This window comes from Adiantum capillus-veneris, chromosome 18, assembly GCF_014529385.1.
Source record: "Adiantum capillus-veneris isolate H3 chromosome 18, ASM1452938v2, whole genome shotgun sequence".
In the NCBI taxonomy this organism is placed as follows: domain Eukaryota; kingdom Viridiplantae; phylum Streptophyta; class Polypodiopsida; order Polypodiales; family Pteridaceae; genus Adiantum; species Adiantum capillus-veneris.
Genome location: NC_140948.1, coordinates 118918912 through 118939289, shown reverse-complemented (window position 1 = coordinate 118939289; position 20378 = coordinate 118918912). Strand labels below are relative to the sequence as shown.

Genomic DNA, 20378 nt, shown 5'->3' with positions numbered 1-20378 from the left:
CATCCCAATTGACTACCGACTGTAAGTGCATCACCCATTCGATCTCTACTCTCGTATAGGCATAACCAAGGGATCTCTTTGTTAACACGGCCAACCCTAGTAGACAGCATTTGCCCGACACTGGTAATCAAGTCATACAGCTGTGGTTCATTGGAATTGGGATCAAGGTCTCCCACATATAAGGAGTTTGTCCTGTAACAGTTGGTAAGTAAATTCGTAGCTTTGCTTGGCCTTCATCAAAGATGGCGCGGCATTGTTCCCATTGTGGTCACAATGGGCAAAATTCAAGGACATGCTTGGACAATCAAGCAGGGTTAATGCTCTTTGGTGTACGCCTCTCTACAGAGTGCTATATGATATCCTCACCGGCGGGCATAGCCTCAGAGTGTTTGTCTTCATCTTAACTGCCAATCACCACCTCCCAAAACTCGCCCCTCCTCTTCCTATTCGGCCCTCCCAAATAGTTCCCCCCTCCCCTACCAATTCGTCCCCCTCCTCTTTCTCTAAAATTCGCCCCCTCTCCCCCCTCCCAATTCGCCCCCTTCTCCTGCCCAATCCGTCCCTCCCTGCCAAGTCGCCCTGCTATCAAATTCGCCCTACCTTCTTCAGTCTGTCCCCCTCTCCCCTGTCCTATTTCGCCCCTCCCTCCCTATTCGCCCTCTGCAAAATTCGCCCCCCTGCTCATATTAGTCCCTCCACCTTGCCTTTGCGAATTCGGCCCCTGCTCAAATTTGCCCTGTTGCCGAATTCGCCCTTGCCCAAATTAGCCCCACTCCCAATTCGTCTCCCCTACCCTCCCAATTCGAAACCAGGTCGCCTCGGCCATCTCTGGTCCCATCTCGGGTTCGTAAAAAAAAAACTCGACTCTACATTTTTAAGATGGTAAGCTTTGCTTATAGCGACCACATCCCTGATAGCGAGCATTTGCGCCTTTGTTCAGCAATTCGGATTTTTAGAGTTCTGTGAAAGTCTGGATATGTAAGCAGTTGTGGATCAGTTTTGGAATTTGTTCAGTGTCTGAAGTTCTTCTGCTATCTATTGGAACAACTTTAGTCTCTCTGCACGAGGTGTGCACATTAGTTAGTTCACGAAGACTTGCAATTATCATGGCAGGTACCAGCAAACCCTCCAGAAAAGCAGTCAACAAGCCACCACCTCCGCAGCTGAGTTCTGCTGAAGAGGAGGAGGATTCGAAAACTAACAGCCAAGATGTGGATGACTTCACTTCAAGTGATGCCAGCGATGAAAGTTATAAAGCATCTCCAACTTCGGAGTCGGAGTCAGAAGCTGTCTTTGAATCGGATGCATCAAAAGAAACAAACTTGAAAACAACAGGTAAAAAGAAACGCAATCAAGAAATCATCCATCAGGAAATTGCTAGGCCGGCTACGTCTAAAAGTCGCACACCATTCTCCTTGGTTGTTTATCTACAGCCACCTCGACCGTCTCTCAGCCAAATCCTCTCCAAGGACCAGCTACAAACAATGGGTCTCACAGCACTCGCTGAAGATCTCCCAACCACTGTTCCTATAGAGATGATTCATGATCTTCTGAAGAACTTTCCCAAGGTCAGGGGCCATAAACTCACCGCTACAAGGATAGGCCATGCTATGGGTATGAAAACCTTTCCAGCTGTGAAGCCTGCCACTCGAACCTTCTCTCAGATTTCTAAGGAGGCCACAATTCAATCATGCGAGGAAATGCTCAATACAAATCATCCGAACTATGAAAGAAATAAACAGATCTTGGCAATCTTTAGATACTACTTTCTAGCTAGAGATGCCAAAGAAGATAAAGGGAAATGTGAACTGCCCACTACAGTATCTCATTGGGACGGTCTTTACTGTTTGCTCCATGCCCAACCCTGTGGATTTCACCACATCCTTTTTTCATCTTTACAGTCTCGGGCCAAAAGGTTTCGGACCCAGGTGAGATCTGTGCAACTCAGCTTCAAATGCTTTGCAGCCCCTCTCTTGGCGTGGGTTGTAAGTATTCCTGTTACACCAGACGAAGTAGATGATGATACGCGAAGTGTGCAAGGGAAAAGGAAATCACTAAACATTCATGCTGATCCTATAATCCACAAGAAAAAGAAGATAAAAGCAAAGGTGGCAAAAGATACAGCAGAGTCTCTAATCTCCTTGCCATATCGGAGAGCCAACAGACTAAAGTAACACATCTTCCGCGGCGGTCTCTGTCTACTACCCCTCTCTGTACGCCACCAGTGTCGACTCCCGAATTTCATGACAAATTGGCGGCTTCTCCCTCGGAGATTCCTCTACCTTCTTCCCCAATATTCACCCATACGCATCTGACTCCACCTACAACTACCATCTCAGATCCCGTCTCAGCTCCTCCTTCAGCTCATACTCGACCAGTAGTGCCTCCTCATAGCGAGCCACCTGTGCCACTTGGGACATCATTAGGGGTGGCCGACTCTACTTCTCTGGTACATCTTTCGGAGAAAGTATTACAAGACTCCAGGAATGCTATCGCCACCATAGAGCTTGGAGCGGAACAGTTAGCTGCTACGCACCAGCGTCACTCTGCCATATATGCAGCTATGGCGGGATCTCTGAAGGTGACCGAAAGTGCCATCTCGGATCGGGATGCTACGATATTCGCGCTACAGCAAGCTTTGAAGATAAAGTCGGACATCATTGAAGACCTTCGGGCACAAGTACAAATGTTTAGGGAAATGCTTCTGGCTCGGGCTCGGGCTTGTGCTCGAGCTCGGGCTCAGGCTGGTGGAGGGTTTGGATAACTGGATCCGGGCCACCAGTGCAGACTGCAGGTCCTTCTCAGCACTTTATGGGACTATACACACAGCCTCAGCCTCCAGTTCAGTACTGCAGTCCACAGTACCCTCACAGGTTTCAGTCTTCATCGTCCCACATGCATAGCGTTCCTTGCTGCGACGGTGTTGCTAGGGCACACCGCCATGGCTGTGTCACTCGTCGTCCTCAGTGCACTTCCGGACAAGTGTTACCCTCTGCCGTGCAGCAGATGGCGGCACCTTTCACGGGCGGCCAGGTTATGGACAACAGAGTCCAGCAGCCTCTACCAGTTCAGCAGTCCCTACAACGAAGTTCCACCATTGATTTGATGGCTCCACCTTTGGAGACCGATCCTTCGAGTGCAGCTATAGCGACTACTCTTTCTCTAGGATGATGAGTGACAGTCTTTTCAACATGACAGTACAATAGTCATTTATTATTGCAATTCAGTCTTTTAGCAGTTTCAGCGGTTCTCTCACCGAGACGGGTGAGTGGTTTCGTGGCGGGCAACCTGTAGCAGGGCTACAGTGTCACTTTCACAGGACATACAGTTGGTATAGTTGGTCTGGTCTGGTTCACACTGGACAGACTCTCTAGGCTGGACAGTGACACGTGGCAGGATACGGACGGTGGTCTAGTGGACATCGTGGCCAAGTCACCACCACTCAGTTTTGGGATAGACTTAGATGGCTGATATTTATGAGCCGTTGGTTGCTCTTTATGGTTGTACATATGAGTAGTAGTTTTTTGGGTCATTGATTATCTTCTTTTACACCTGGTCCAATGTCGAGAGTCTAGAGTCTATACACAGAGCACTGATTCACCATCCCTGCACATCCGAGCCTCGACACCCCATTGTATCTGAGAGTTCTGGGCTGGAGCTAAGTGTGCTCCCACTCCAGAGTCTGTATCAGTTCTTTGAGATAGTCGAGTCATTTGTTGTGGTCTACTGTTGCTGTTGTGTCTCTGTGAGCTTAGTTGTTGTCTATTGTTTCCTGTTTGCTGTCTGTTGAGTGAGATTGTCACGCACATTGCACTGAGGAGCACCCACTGTAGAGAGCACCTGTAGCTACAGAAACAGGAAACAATAGACAACAACTGAGCTCACAGAGACACAACAGCAAGTAGACCACAACAAATGACTCGACTATCTCAAAGAACTGATACAGACTCTAAAGTGGCAGCACACTCAGCTCCAGCCCAGGACTCTCAGATACAATGGGGTGTTGAGGCTCAGATGTGCAGGGATGGTGAATCAGTGCTCTGTGTATAGACTCTAGACTCTCGACACTGGACCAGGTGTAAAAGAAGATAATCAATGACCCAAAACTACTACTCATATGTACAACCATAAAGAGCCACCAATGGCTCATAAATATCAGCCATCTAAGTCTATCCCGAAACTGAGTGGTGGTGACCTGGCCATGATGTCCACTAGACCACCGTCCGTATCCTGCCACGTGTCACTATCCAACCCAGAGAGTCCGTCCAGTGTGAACCAGACCAGACCAACTGTACCAACTGTATGTCCTGTGAAAGTGACACTGTAGCCCTGCTACAAAAATACATCAGCTTTCCTATGAATGCTTTTAGCCATTTTATACAGCCGAACACTTTTGTGTTCCTTCCCTTGTATCTGATCTTTTTGGTGGGTTTTTCTCTCTTGGAGGTTTCCCACAGGTAGATAAATCAAATTGATTTACAAAAAAAAAGGTGTGTGTGTGTGTGTGTGTGTGTGTGTGTGTGTGAGAGAGAGAATTTTCACATTGGCGGCCTATTACACTTATGCATGTGGTATATAAATTAATGGCAAAAATGCTTGCTAACCGACTCAAATGCTTTCTGCATAAAGGCTTGCATCAATCTCAATACGGCTTCATTCCGCGACGTCAAATTACTGATAACCTCGCAAATGTCATTATTGGTATGGAATATGCAAAATATACTCGACAGGATGTATTAGTCATGCAGGTTGACATTGAAAAGGCATTTGATACTGTTCTTTGGGATTACATTGCGGATACCATGAGACATTTGGGCTTTGGGCCTAGGCTATCCTGTGTCGTGCTTTTCTTGTATGCAAACAGTACTTCTGCAGGCTTGCTGGATGGTTCTCTCACAGAATCTTGGCCTTTGGGACGGTCGGTATGGCAGGGCTGCCCTCTGAGTGCTTTGTTTTATGCGATCGCTACTCATCCCTCGTTTATGTATTTGGATTCCTTGACCTCCACTGGTAGGCTATATGGCCTTACTTTACCTTCTGGTTGACAGTTTGCTGGTTAGGCTTATGCGGATGACTCTTTGTTCATGCCTCGTAATAACTATGATGATGTACAACAAATTATGCATACTCTTCACTTGTTTGGATTGGCAGCAGGTCTCAAAGTTAACTTTTGCAAATCCAAGCTATTGCCTCTGAAAGAGTGTGACTGGCATAAGATATTGTGGCCTGGGGAGATTGTTCCTCCCCATGTTCTGGTTCGCCATTTGGGTTATCCGCTGGGTTGGAATGTATCGGCTATGAAGAAAACGGATTGGGTGCTCCAACGTCTACATTCCAAGTTGAACTATTGGAAATTGTCCACGTGGCCACTTCATGTGCGTCTCAGGATTGTCCAGTGCATCCTTGTGGCTTATGTGCAGTTTTACTTGCCTTTGTTATCCTGGCCTCGGTTGCGCTTGCAGTCTCTCATGTCCAATATTTTAAAACATTTTTGGCGGACCTCGTCTACCAAGAAGGGCATTCGGCTTCTATCTATGGACAAGCCGTGTTCTCCCAAGCGGCTTGGAGGGTTGAATATTTTGGACTTGAGACGTTGTCTTCTTGCTCAGAAAGCTATGTTGTTGCCAGTTTTGGTGGAGCAGTAGCAACCCTGGGCTCTCATGGTCACACATTTATGTGCGCACATTGTCACCCCTTCTTTTGGTCATTGGCAACTGACTTATTGGGATGTTGTTTTTGGGAAGCTTGAAGGACACATTCCTGGATGTCCCTTTACTTCTTCTCTAATTGTTGATTGGAAGGTTGTCAATCCTCTAGGGGTAACTCTCTTCGCTTGGAAAGTCTGCATTGGAGCAGGGTTTTTGCTTCGACTTTGGTTCAACGGTTTCATCGCCAAGCGTATTTTCTTTCCCAAAAAGGAATCTGTCAGGTGCATCAGGTGGTTGATGACTCGGGTTATGTTCTTTCTTTTGCTGATGCCGTCTCCCGCTTTCGGTTGGGTCTTCACTATTCTCCTCTCTGGCGGGAGATTCAAAACATGCTTGCTGCTCATTCACCCATTCCTCCTCTGGATGAAGACTCTCGCTTCTCTGATTGGAATCTGGCTACTACTAGATTGGACTGCATCTCAGCTGCCAGTGTCTATGCCATTCTTCAGTTTGATGTATGGATTGTGCATGGGGGTAATCAGCTGTGGTCGCTTTCCGAGTCATCCTTGTGGTGGCAACACGCATTGTCTCGCATTTGGCAGAGTCATCTACCTTTGAAGGAACGTGTTTTCTTGTGGCGGTGCTTGGTGGGAGGTCTACCTGTTGGCAGTGTGTTGCATGCTCGGCATATTGCACCTTCCCGCTACCCCAGATGCCTTGAAGCTGAGGAGACCATGCCACACTTGCTGTGGTGTTGTCGCCACTCCAGAGCCTTCATTCGGCAAGTGTCGACTGCTCTTCGACTACGTTTTCCTTCCGGCTCCTTTCACAGACGATTTTGGCTTTTTGGGGTGCTTCGGTCACCACAATCTTAGTTTGCGGTCTTCTTCACCTGGGTCAGATTTTGGACTATGTGGGCCATTTGGCATCATAGGAACTCCTTAATGTTCCAGGGCACTTTTGTTGACCCCTTTCCCTATTTCAAATTATCTCTTGGTCAAGCGCTGCATTTTGCCTATGAAGCTGAAGACATCACTCTTGATGCCTACAGGATTTACTTTGACTGTTTCTAGCCTTCGGAGCCTCATAGTGCTCCATCTTTTGTATCCCTTTCTTTTCAGGGTTTTCCTCGCTTTGAGGTTTCCCACTTGTAAATTAATCAAAGCAGATTTACCAAAAAAAAAAAAAAAACTGTGTGTGTGTGTGTGTGTATGTGTGTGTGTGTGTGTGTGTGTGTGTGTGTGTGTGTGTGTGTGTGTGTGTGTGTGTGTGTGTGTGTGTGTGTGTGTGAGAGAGAGAGAGAGAGAGAGAGAGAGAGTAGAACTGTGTTGTTGCATGCGTGACTCGGGGGGAAGGGGATCAAGTATAGACCTTGGGATGTGGTTGCATTTCCAGATTCAGCGGCTCGTACTGGCTCTGGTTCCTTGTAATCCAAGGGAGGAGCAAAATCAACTTCACAGTCGGTCTCAATGATTGAGATTGCAGCTGATGGTTTTGCTTCAATGATGTCAATGTAGTATCTTTTATTATTGTAAGCAACCATAATGTTATCACCCACTGTCAAACATGAAAAATTTCGAAGTGTGGTTTCTAATCTGCAAAAGGCAAGAAACTGATTGATGAAATCAATGTGTGTGTAAATTAATTAAAGTCAGTGAGTCTATAGACAATGTCATAAAACACAAATAATACAATTATTCAAGAGGCCTCAAGTTGTTAGAAAGTAACATTAGATCAGAAAATGCCAATATAATGTGTTGGTCATTTCAAAACCTTTGCTTGACGCATCACGTATTTAGTATCACAGACTTACACAGCCTTAGGATTTGAGATGTCCAGAAAATCCTTTGTATGTGGCTGCAACTTGACGTACGACCCCTTCGGCAAAGTTGCGCTCTTCACTCTGACTATGTCTCCCTCCGAAAGTAACATGTTCTCCATCATCTACACACAAAAAAAATAATGTTTGAGCTTGCTAGAAAATCAACTAACGCAGGCAGTTCCAAAATTGGATTCGAGAAATACTGCCAAAAAATGCAATCTCTACCCAGTATGGCATATAAATCATCCCTTCTTCAGCAATAAATTCCAAAACTCCACAGTGTGATGTCCGACTTGTTTGAGGGTTGTGCAACTCAAATAACATGGGGTAGTCAATTCGCAAAGATGCTGCAAAATCAGCAACAACAAATGCATGGTTCACCTGAAATAGAAATCTCATTCAAAAAGGCATGAAATTGTCGTTCTTCGAGCCTAGTCAAGAGTGTCTCGGTTCTATTAGGGATTATAAACAACTGAGCACTGAAAAAAGTGATGGTGAAGCTATTGCTGAGTGAAAAGAGCAAAAGGTGCAAGTCACTCAGGAGAGACCCACTTTCAACAAAAGAAAACTCTCCTCGTAAGGAGAGGTCTCCCAACCTAATAATCCTAGGCAGCATCCCCCTCTTCTTCTAAAAGACCCTAACATAAAGGCACGCACAGTAACACTATCCATATTATCATTTTAGACCATAAAAAAGTTGTATGTCTACCTCAAAGACGGCCGAGCACAGCCACTAAGAAGCCCTCACTCCCTAATCTGCGATTGAGAGATACTGGAGCCACCACTGGAGAGAAGATGAAATTCTAACACCCCCTCAACTCCTAGACAAGGAACCAATCCAAGGGAGCAGGCATGAAGGGATAATGTCGCCTTTGGTATAGGCTTGGTAAAGATATAAGTAGGGTTCGAGCATGAAACACCGGGTTCCTTGCAATAGCTATTTAACTCTAGACGGCGGAATAAATAGTGGTTGTTTGCTGCAGAAAACCAATCTCCAAAATCAACCTCCGTAACCAAATAGATTCATATGTAGCACTACAAGTGGCATGATACTCCGCCTCTGTGGAATCTAAGGCAACTATGGGCTGCTTCTTATTCCTCCATGAAATGGTTCTTGAACCAAATAAAAGGTGTAACTTGTACTCAATCGTCATCCATCTAATCTCCACCCCAATCAGAATCACTCCATCCTTGAAGAGCAATCTTGAAGTTTGTACCTCTAGTCGCATACCATATGCCCAACAACTTAGATTGCTTGAAATACTACAAGATCCAAAGAGTTTAGTCCAAATGAGACTTGGCCGGCTTCAACATGAATGATTTGAGACATCCCATCGGGAAATTGATGTCGAAACAGGTGTGCAACATCCAAATAAGAGAAACGACCAGCTTCTGATAGTTCGTAGCATCATCAACTACATATGAGCGGTCACACAAGGACAACTTTTGGTTGGGATCCATCAATTTAGAGATCAGCCTGCACTCAATCATACCAAAAGGCTCCAACAATTCTTGGACATGGAGCTGTTGAGAGAGAAAGATGCTTCCCTCTGGCTGCATATCTCCACTCCAAGAAACTAATGAATCAAGTTGAGATCTTTCATCTCAAACTCTTTTGCCAAGGTCTCCATAATACCGCAAATATATTGGTCATGGCTACTTGTAATAACATCATCCACACAAAGAATAACAAAGTGTTACCAATCTTTCCTCTCTGTAAAGGTCTCATTTGGGTCTGCAGAAGAACGACGAAAGGAATGTCGCAAGAAGAAAGCTTCGATATTTTGATACCATGCTCAAAGACCTTGCTTCAGGCCATAAAGACCCTTCCGCAACCTGTATACTTTGTCACCCGATGCTAAAACTGAGAATCCTCGAGATTGCTCCACATACACCTCCTCTAAGTCGTCGTTGAGAAAAGCCTACTTGACATCCATCAATAACACGGGCCATTGATGTGGCAGTTGGTGCAAAGGTCTCGTCGGAGTCCACTCCTAGTTGTTGAGCCTTGTGTTTATCCAAAGACCCATTTGATTTGTACTTTGTCTTGTAGACCCACTCGACACCAATGACCTGCTTTACAGGCCTCAGAACCAACTCCCATGTATCATTCCTCTCGATAGAATCAAGCTCTATCTACATGGCCTCCTTCCACTATGAAAGTGCCTCCTCAATTGTAAGAGGTTCTCAGTCCTTTCCCACTAAGGACATCAATCAGGGCATAGTTCATCTATAATAAAGCTCCAACTGTCTCAACTTTCTACAACCATCGAGCTCACTTGATAGTAACCGGAGCACACCAATCTGGTGGAAAGTCTATAGTCATAGCATCTTGCAATGTGACCAGCAAGCCACTGGCGTGGTGGTGCTCTTTCCGTCAACCTTGGATGGCTTAGCAGATAAATGGTACAGCCAGTTTGCCGAGAACCACTTTACTATTTGGGCAGCATTAAGACAGCATTTCTGTGAAGCTTTCAAACCAGGTGACTTCCACGAGAAGGTTCTAGATGAGTTGGCAAACCTCATGGCACGAATAAAGTCTCTAGTCGCCAAGCTTCTCCAGCAACCGGGAGAATTCATGGTCAAGAAGTGGGTGGAGAAGGCTCTCCCCAAGACTTCTCAACAAAAACTCCGAGAGAGTCTCCAACCTAAGCCACTCTGGAGGAGTTTGTCTCTGTTGCTACTAGGATAGAAGGGGAAAGGAAGCTTTTCAACGACCCTCCTCAAGTAGAGACTGCCTCGGTATTCTTGGAAAGCCCATCTGACCCTTTTTCTTTACGCAGGGAACTAGAAGCAGTGAAGTTACAACAAGCTATTCAAGATGAGAGATCCTTCTCTCTTTGACAGGGGAAGCCTCCACATCAAGAGGCTTTGGACTAGATCAAGCGGGAGCTAGAAGAGCTCGGGGCTTAGCAGGAGTCTAAGGCTGTCGTCTGGTATAGCTCATGTCGCTCTCCAGGGCATCCTCCACATGAATGCCCCCTTCACGCTTATTGCCACTTCTGTGAAAAGTCTGGACATGAAGACAAGGATTGCTACTACCTAAAGGGATTGCGGCAACTACAACAAAATCTTGCTCCTACTCTTCAACAAGGGTTGGCACTTGCATCCAACATGGTTTCTCCCTATGGCCATCCAAACTACATGCCACCCTTGCTGAATACACCCCCCATGCAAGGTACGCAAAGCAAATTTCCATCTCATGACTTTTATCATGCTAATGAACCCTCAGTCCCTCTCAGCTTCTACACCTCAACCTCCACCTCCATGCAACAGGAGCAAAGACCACCTCGTCCTCCGACTCGCCCATCCAATCGGCCCAATTTGTGCTACAAATGCGGGGAATATGGGCATTACCAAAGCAAATGTCCAATACCAGAAGGGTGTCCTCCCTTGCCAACATTGCCTTGAGGCTCAGAATCACTATAGTAAGGACTGTCCAAAACAACGCGCATCTAGGTCTTCGAGCCCAAGTCAGAGCCAACCTGAATTCAACTTTCCCAAAATCAATTTGATAGCAGTTAGCACCATCCCCTCAACCGTCACCTTCTACTCATGTGGTGGCCCCTAATGACAAGTTCCAGCAGGTAGAGGAGCCCATTGGTGTCCTCACTCATGCCCGGAGGGCATCCTCGGTCTCAGCCTTCCAGCAAGTTCCCCTCTTCCACCCACTATCTCACCAGTGAGTACCCTGCTTCCAACAGTGGACAAGCCATCCCCTAGAGCCACGAGAGGATCTTCATCTCTGCTCTCCACTATTGATGGGGGTTTCTTGGAAGCAGTAGCTGCCCTACAACAGATCAAGGTACTAGAGAAAACACTAGTAGAAAAAGAAAAGCTTACAGCAGACACTATCATGAAGAACGCCTTTCAATGAGTACCGCTCTATGACATGCTTCGGCCAGATGCGGGTTTTCGAAGTGACACCCTTGCCGTTATTCAATCGCTTTACCCCGGAGCAGGTCCTAGTGGTGGGCACCTTCTAGTGCAACCATCAGAGTCCTATATGATATCCTACCCCACTGCTCCTTCACTGATTATAGAAGCCCTCGTCTCACCATGTCCATCTTGGGGCCGCAGTTCTCATGAGTGATAGTGGATGGTGGATCTGGCATCAACCTAATGCCTGAGTTCACCATGTTGGCATTAGGTCTATAGCCTACATGACTTCCCCCTTCACACTTACTTTGGCCGACCAAAGGACAGTCTACCCCCTGGGCATAGTCGACAAGGTGCCTCTACAAGTACAAGATTTCACCTTTAGCTTGGATTTTGTTGTGGTTCGTCTTCCCCAGGTTGAGGGAGGATTTCCTTTGCTCATTGGTCGACCATGGTTGTGGCACACTAAAGCGCTACATGATTGGGACAATGACCGCATGTGGATACATAACCCTGGCTCCCCCATGAAACCCATTCGCCTTGAAGGTGGGATGGATCCACTGGCACATTAAAGCGCTACATGATTAAGACAATGACACCATGTGGATACATACTCCTGACTTCCCAAGGAAACCCATTCGCCTTGAAGGTGGGATATATCCAGCGGTGCAACATAGTTCTTTGTCTGTGGCCATTCACAGGAAAAAACTAATACAAAATGTCAGCTTTCAAACATCTTTAAAAGCTCAAATTCCTGTCAATCTGAGTCTTGTTGCTGGTGTAGCTGCAATTGTATCATAGGATAGTTCTCTGTTGGTGGATTGCGAGCTTCCAGTAGCAATTTTGGGTTTCTTCAATATGTCACATAATGATGTGGGCTTGTGTTTCCAGAAAATGAGATTCCTCTGGGCCAACCATGACCCCCCTACCCACCCCCTCTCACTCTCCCCCTACCCACCCCCTCCCTCTCACCCCTACCCACCCCCTACCCTCTCTCCCTCGCCCCTGCCCCTACCCCCACCCACCCCCTATCCTCTCCCCCTCTCGCCCCTACCCTGTTACCCTTTGCCCCTACCCACCCGCTAACTCCCTCGCCCCTACCTACCCCCTACCCTCTCCCCTCACCCCTACCCACTCCCTACCCTCCCTCCCCTTGCCCATATCCACCCCCCCTCACCCCTACCCCTTGCCCCTACCCCCTAGCCTATACTAGCCCCTATCTAGCCCTCGCCACTCTCTACCCTCTTTTCCCCCCTATATTACTACATGAAATAACCTTCTTGGTGTGCGTAGTATAGAAATATCCTTCTTGGTGTGCCTATTTTCCATCAGCTTCTTCCCTCTATTGGTGTTGTCCATGATGTTGACCACCGTGCTTGCCTTGCCCGGCTGTGTGTGATAGCTGCAACCTTCTGCTTCTCAACCTTCTACTCTCCCTATCATACTCCATATTGTGTGCCTATGTTCCACAACTTCTTCCTCTATGGTGTTGCCAATGGTGATAACCACCTTGCCTGCAACTGTAACCATGTATTTGGCGACTTTGGCTCAGCATTATTGAGGATATGTCGCTCCTTTCAATTATCTTGGTCTGCTATGAGCTTTTTAGTGTTTTTCTCTCACCGAGACGATGAGTGGTCTTGTGGCCGGCAACCTATAGCAGGGCTACAGTGTCACTTACACAGGACAAGCATTTAGTTACAGTTGATCTAGAGTTCACAATGGACGGACTCTCCCCTGGGCAATGACACGTGGCAGTGATATGGGTGGTGATCTAGTGGTCACTGTGGCGAGATCACCACCACCACAGTTTGGAGATAGATTTAGCTGGATTGGGATATTTTGCTAGCCATTGGTGGCTACTTATGATTGGATATATTGTCGGGACATCATCCACTTTCTATGGTCTAGTGTCTTGAGTTTGGAGCCTTGGATCCAGCACCGCACATCTGCACCCTCCCTGCACATTGGAGCCTCATCACCCCCCCCGTACATGTGAGTCTTGGGCTTGGAGTTGAGTGTACTGTCAAGCCAAAGTCTCCATGGTTCTATGAGTTTGTCGAGTTTCATTATGTTTTGAGTCTGTTGTTGTGCTTTGAGTTGTTCCATTGCTGTGTGATGTTTTCTTTCTATTGGAGTGAGGTTTCACGCATATTGCACTCTGAGGAGCACCCACTGTAGAGATCACCACACCCTTTTCCTGCTACACTATGGCCCCTTGAAAGCATCTCTGGTTGAGAATACATCATACATTAAATAAATAACAATTCAAAAATCTGAATCCTCTTTGGATAACTCAAAACTATGACTCAAATTTCATACATGCCACAGCACAAAGAAACATGCAGATGACAAGTACCCATGCTGGAAACTTTGAGAGGGTCAACACAGAAAAGAGAGATGAACAAAAAACTTTATGTTGAGACTGGCCACAGACACACAATAGGCGGTAAGAACCGTACAAGACTCTAATAAGCACAATCTTGCACAACAAGAACTAGAAAGAAATTACTTCGAGACACCAACACTTTTGCACAAGAGATGTGCCATTCCTCTCAAGAGAGCGGTGGCCCAGACCTGGACCCCTTTCTGTATTTCTCTACTCTCAATGATCAAAAACATCACCCTTGTGTAGCGGAGATAACGTGTCATGCCCTCTGTAGTGGGTGCTCCTCAGTGCAATGTGCATGATATCTCACTCCACAGAATGAAAACACAACACAGAAGACAAAGAACAACAGAGCAAGAACAGTGACTCAGCAGATCATGAACAACACGAACATCGACAAACTCAGAGAAACCGATACAAACTCTGGCATGGCAGCGCACTAAGCTCCAGCCCAGATCTCATAGGTGCAGTGGGGTTGTCGAGGCTCAACTGTGCAAGGATGGTGCAACAACTTTGATGAGAGACTCTAGATGATTGACCACACAAAAGTAGATCACCTATATACCCAAACAGCTCCGGATATATACAACATAAAGACCCACCAACGGCTCACCAATATCTAATCTAGCTAGGCCTATCTCTGAACTGTGGTGGTGGTGCGCTGGCCGCGGTGTTGACTAGACCACCGCCCGTATCCCTGCCACGTGTCACCGACCCGATAAGAGAGTCCGTCCAATGTGAAACCTAACCAACTGTGACTAACTGTCTATCCGTGCCAGTGACACTGTAGCCCTGCTATACAGGTTGCCTGCCACGAAACCACTCACCGTCTCGGTGAGAGAAACATTGAAACTGCTAAAAGATCGTAAGACTGCAAAAAAACCACTACTGCACTGCACTGCCATGGTGAAAAGACTGTCATGCAGTCACCCAAGAGAAAGAGTAGTCGTCACACCACCCGAAGCATCAGTCTCTGGAGGTGGAGCCATCAAATCAATGGTAGAACCCTGCTGCTGTGGGTGCTATGGGTGGGCTCTATTGTCCATAACTGGGCCGCCTGGAAAGGGAGCAGGACCACCTATGAAGGGAGCAGCCACCTGCTGTGGGCAGAGGGTAGCACCTGTCCTGTAGTGTATAGAGGACGTCAAGTAACACAGCCATTGTGGTGTGCACCAGCAACACCGTCGCAGCAAGGAACGGTCCGCGTCTGAGCCAATGGCGCCGTCTGAAACCCCTGAGGATATTGGTGATTGCAGAATTGAACTAAAGGCTGTGTGTAGAGTCCCAAAAATTGCTGAGAAGGACATGTTGTTGCCTTCTACATTGGTGCACATGATCCTATCCATCCATATCCCACACCCATCATCGTAGGCTGGGTAGCCCTATTTTCATGAAGAAGCATTTCTCTAAATCCTTGTACTTGAGCTTGAAGGTCATTAATCATTTGGGACTTTAACTTCAAGGCTTGCTATAGTGCGAAAATAGTAGCATCCCGATCTGCGATGGCGCTCTCAACGACTCGCAGAGGTCTCTCCATAGCTACGTAAGTGGCTAAGTGACGCTCGTGTGTAGCTGCCAACCGCTCTGCCACAAGCTCAATGGTAGCAATGGCCTGCCTAGACTCTTGCAATATAGCCTCAAATAAGCGAAAAAGTGATTTAGAATCGGAAGCAGTGAAAGATTCCGCAACATTTCCAGGTGGGAGAGGCTGGCAAGTGGCACTGTTGGTGGTGGACTCACAGCATGCCTTTCTGGTGGATCAGATACTGGTGGAGGAATTTCTGCAACAGGGATAGGTATAGAAGAAGAAGCAACTCCAACCAGGGCTTGGGAGCTAGTCATTGTGGTAGGAGTGAAAATGGCAGCAGTAGAGAGAGGGACATACACTGTAGAAGTGTGACATGCCTAGTGTGATCTAAAGCACCTGAGCATACCACAGAACAAGCAGCGGGAGTATGCGAGGAACGCCAAACAGGGTGCTTCATCTGAAGCTGCTGGCTTTCAGATACTGGCAGTGATATTAGAGATTCTATTGTGTCCTTCACCACTCTCGCCCTCTTTTTCTTCGTTTTCTCAGGTAGATCCATTGTTTGTTCAATAGATTTCCCTTACGCCACATATCTGTATCCACATCCATGGGGGTAACATGTATGTTAATGACCCCGGCCAACATAGGAGCTGCAAAGCATTGAAAGTTAGATTGCACCTGAGCTCTGAATCTTTTTGCCCGGGACTGTAAGGAGGTAAATAGAATTTGATGAGGCTGTATAGGGCATCGCAGTGAGAGAACATAGTACGCACATCACATCTGCCCTTGCTTACTTTAGCAGCTCTGACCAGGAAGTAATACTTGAAAAGGGCCCGGAGCTTTTTATTCCTTGCATAGTCAATGTGACCAGCACTAAGTAGCTCTTTGCATGCTTGAATGGTCGCATCTTTCGAAAGTTGTGAGTAAATTCTTGTAGCCGGTTTTACTGAAGGAAAGTTTGTCATTCCCAAAGCATGACCAATGCATGTAGCCGTCAGTGAGTGCCCTCTTACTTTGAGAAAAAGCTTGAGAACCTCATGCACCATATCCATGCGAATATCAGTAGGGGGATCGGCCTCTGCTAATGCTAACAGACCTAGCATTTGTAGCTGATCTCTTGATAAAACTTCTTGAAGAGACGGATGAGACTGCTGCAGGTGGAAGTTCGAAGTGAATCTGGTTTGAGTTTTGGAGGAAGGAGGCCTAGTGATTTTATGGCTGAGCACCTGAGTGTTGGTATTCTTTTTGTCTTTCACATATTCTTCCTGTTGGCTAAAAGTCTCTGAGTCAAAGCCAAAGCCGGAGTCACATGCAGCCGACGAGGACTCCAGAGAAGCTTTGTAACTCTCATCACTATGATCACTAGAGGACAGATCTATGAGGCCATGGCTTGCGTTTTCTGAGTCCTCCTCCGCAAAATTTCTTCCTAGCTTGCTTGCTTGTACCAGCCATCGTGAATTGTTCTGAACGCAATTTGTGTCTGTATCCTCATAAACTTACAAACCCACAAAAGTGTACATTCACACAGTTAGCTGAGCAGAGCTTGAAAAGCGTGAGATCGCTGGAAGAAGTCCGGTCCGTGGAGAATGCAGAAGGAGTTGAACGCTGCAACTCGATAGGTTGAACGTTGCACTCGATGGGGATGGTAAGTTGAAGGTAGGACGAAAAGAAGAGGGCGAAAGGATGCATGTACGGAAAGGGAGCAGTATAGGGAGGATAGGGGCGAGGGTTGATAGAGTGGGGCGATAGATTGTAAGGAGGGGCGAGGGGTGGGGTTAGGGTAAGGACGAGGCGAGGGGAGACAGGGCGAGGGATGGGTGGTGAGGGGCGAGGGGATTGGGTAGGACTAGTCTAGGAGGTAGGGAAGAGGGAAGGGGAGATAGGGGCGAGGGATGGGTGGTGAGGGGCGAGGTGAGTTAAGAGGGGGCGAGGCTAGAGGTCTGTATTGATATGAATCTTCTCCAAGGTTGGCACATACCATGTCATACCATACTTTGTCCAAATTAGCCAAACCCACAAATACCTCAAAATGCATCTCATAACTAGAGCCCATTTGATTCACAACCATAAATCCCACATTATCTTCCTGATGCATTGACTGCTCTTCATTTTCCACACCCAAGAGACCATCACTCCAAGCATTAACAACTCCACTCCAAAACTGAAAACGCTCTTCAAAAACACTATCACTAGCATCCTCTTCTTCCACATAAGGCGTCTTCCACTTGAAAAGCTGGAAACATACATACAAAGCCACATAGCACATTATAACCAAGTCTTCATCATGCCAACTAGCCCCAAGACTCACCAACTGCCAATCAAGATCTTCACACATAAAGGGCATGGGTTGGCATTTGATCGATTGAAAACTCCACATACTCCTCTTGTAACCATCCTGGTGGAAGCTCCTCGAAGGGTAAGTCTTCAGACACAGCAGAGTGCTTTTGAGTGGGCGGGGCATCAGACCCAGGGGATGTTAAAGGGAGAGGTGGAACTTTGGCGAACTCATGCACTGGAGATTTCTTTCCCCTTCGGTGATGTGTGATAGGTTCACCAAGGCCGACGACTTCCATCAGAGGAACACTTGAATCATGGTCATCAGGGACTAACACACTTGCTTCTGGGATTGGCAAACTTTCTGCTGTACGACTGGGGTCACTGGTGTCAGCCTAAGGATCCGGGAGAGAGAGTCTATCCACAGCTGAGGCTTGAATAGAGACCACATAGCATGGCATCAATGTGGTAGCTTCCAACCGTTGTAGCAGGTCTTCCTCAGACACGTCAGGTGGGGTAGGCTACTCGAGGTCGGGGTTGGATTGTACTGACAACGAGCTGTGATGAACTACTGGATCCATACCTCCGTCGAGTCGGATTGGTTGCATGGGGGAGCCAGGAGTATGTATCCACATGGCATCGTTTCCCCAATCATGAAGTGCCTTAGTATGCCGCAACCATGGTCTACTAATAAGCAAGGGAAATCCCCCTCCACTTGGGGAAGACTGACCACCACAAAATCCAAGCTAAAGGTGAAGTCTTGTACCTTCAGAGACACCTTGTCTACTATGCCCACTGGATAGACTGTCCTCTGGTCGGCCAATGTAACAGTGAATGGAGCAGGGCGGGTAGGCTGCAACCCTACAGCCAACATAGTGAACTCTGGCATCAAATTGATCCCAAAACCACCATCGACTATGACGCCGGAGAATTGATACCGAAGAATAGATACAGTGAGACGAGGACTTTTGTAATCGGTGAGAGGTGCTGCTGGATAGGAAATCATGTAAGACTCTGAGGGTTGTACGGGGAGGTGCCCGCCACTAGGCCCTGCACCTGGGTACACAGACTGAATGACTGAGAGGGTGTCACTTCTGAGGGTTGCATAGAGCCGGAGTATATCGTAAAGGGATACTTGCTGAAAGATGCTCTTCAAGATTGCTTCCGCTATGGGCTTAGCTTCTTCGATTTGGGCTTCCTCTGGAACTTGACATGTTGCAAGTCAGCTAGTGCTTCCAAGAAGGCTCCATCAATGTCTCATAGCATAGAGACTGGCCTGCTCTTAGCACCAATGAAGGGCTCTTCAGTTGGGTCAGGTTGTGGAAGTGGAGATGGATGAGATGGACCTGTTGGCAGGCTGAGACCAAGAGTTGCTCTTTGTGCCCGAGTGAGGACGCCAGCGGGCTCCACCACTTGTTGTGGCCTAACCGTATGAGTAGCAGGTGATGGCTAGGGGATGGTGTTCAGTGCGATCAAATTGATCTTCGGAAATGTGAATTCTTGTTGTTTCTGAGTTGGGATTGAAGATGAGGATGCCCTTGCTTGGGACAATCCTTACTATAGTGGTCCTTAGACTCCGGACAATGTCGGCAAGGAGGAGACCCTTCAGGTAAAGGACACTTGCTTTGGTAATGCCCATATTCTCCACATCTGTAGCATAAGATGGGCCGATTTGACGCACGAAACGGGGGACGAGGTGGTCTCTGCTCTTGTTGCATAGAGTTGGAGGCTGATATGTAGAAGCTCTGAGGGGCTGAGGCAGCTTGGGTATAAAAATTTTGAGACAGAAAAGTACTTGACATACCTTGGACAGTAGGGGTATTGAGCAAAGGTGGCATGTAATTTGGATGGCCATATGGTGAAACCATATTGGATGTTGGTGCTAGCCCTTGTTGGAGAGGACCGAAACTTTGTTGTATTTGCTGGAATCCCTTGATATAGTAGCAATCCTTGTCTTCATGTCCAGACTTTTTGCAGAAGTAGCAATAAGCACGAAGGGGACAGTCCTGTGGAGGGTGTCCTGGAGAGCGGCATGAGCTGCACCATACCATAGCCTTAGTCTCCTGTTGAGACCTATGCTCTTCTATCTCTCTCTTGATTTGATCCAAAGCCTCGTGATGTGGGGGCTTCTCCTGTCTAAGAGAGATTGATTTCTCCTCTTGAAGAGCACGTTGTAGTTTTAGGGCTTCAAGTTCCCTATGTGGAGAAGTCAAAGGGTCAGACGGACTCTCCAAGAGTACAGAGGCAGTCTCTACCTGAGAAGAGTCGGTAAACAGCTTCCTTGTCCCCTCTATCCTAGTAGCAGCCGCAACAAACTCCTCCAAGGTGACGTCAGGTCGGAGATTCTCTCTCAATTTTTGCTGAGAAGTCTTTGGAAGAGCCTTCTCTACCCATTTCTTGACCATGGACTCACCTGGTGGCTGAGGAAGCTTGGCGACCAGAGACTTTGTTCGGGTCATGAGTTCTGCAAAAGTCTCTTTGGGCTCAAGCAACAAGTTGGCCAACTCATCCAAAAACTTTTCTTGGAAATCGCCTGGTCTGAAAGCTTCACAAAATTGTTGTCTTAATGTAGCCCAAGTAGTAAAGTGGTTCTCTACGAACTGATTGTACCACTTGTTTGCTAATCCATCCAAGGTAGATAGGAATAGTACTAAGTAGGCATCTTCTTGGTTGAGGCCACGACCTCTGCAGAAAGAAACAAACCTCCGGGCATGGTCGTCAGCATCCTCTGTGGAGAAACCCTTGAGAGTCGGAAACTAATATTCACCTTAGCTAGAACACTTGTGAGCTCTTCCATGGTTGTCTGTGCAAGAGCTTGTTGCACCGAAGCTTGCTGTA

General features: G+C 47.1%; 1 protein-coding gene across 6 annotated transcripts in view; it reads right to left on the bottom strand.

Annotated features, from left to right (window-relative positions):
- Window positions 1–20378, bottom strand: part of LOC147436289 (ubiquitin fusion degradation protein 1 B-like) — an 80209-nt gene that overhangs the window by 5432 nt on the left and 54399 nt on the right. For 5 of the 6 annotated variants that reach the window (XM_086489219.1, XM_086489220.1, XM_086489218.1 and 2 more), the window contains exons 6-8: window positions 7696–7817; window positions 7462–7592; window positions 7020–7243 (exon numbers count right to left, since the gene is read on the bottom strand). In XM_086489219.1, coding sequence (XP_086345345.1) covers window positions 7020–7243; window positions 7462–7592; window positions 7696–7817 — 477 coding nt within the window. Of the gene's footprint in view, window positions 1–7019; window positions 7244–7461; window positions 7593–7695; window positions 7852–20378 lie in introns of all 6 variants that reach the window. The other variant, XM_086489224.1, reaches the window with a different exon arrangement.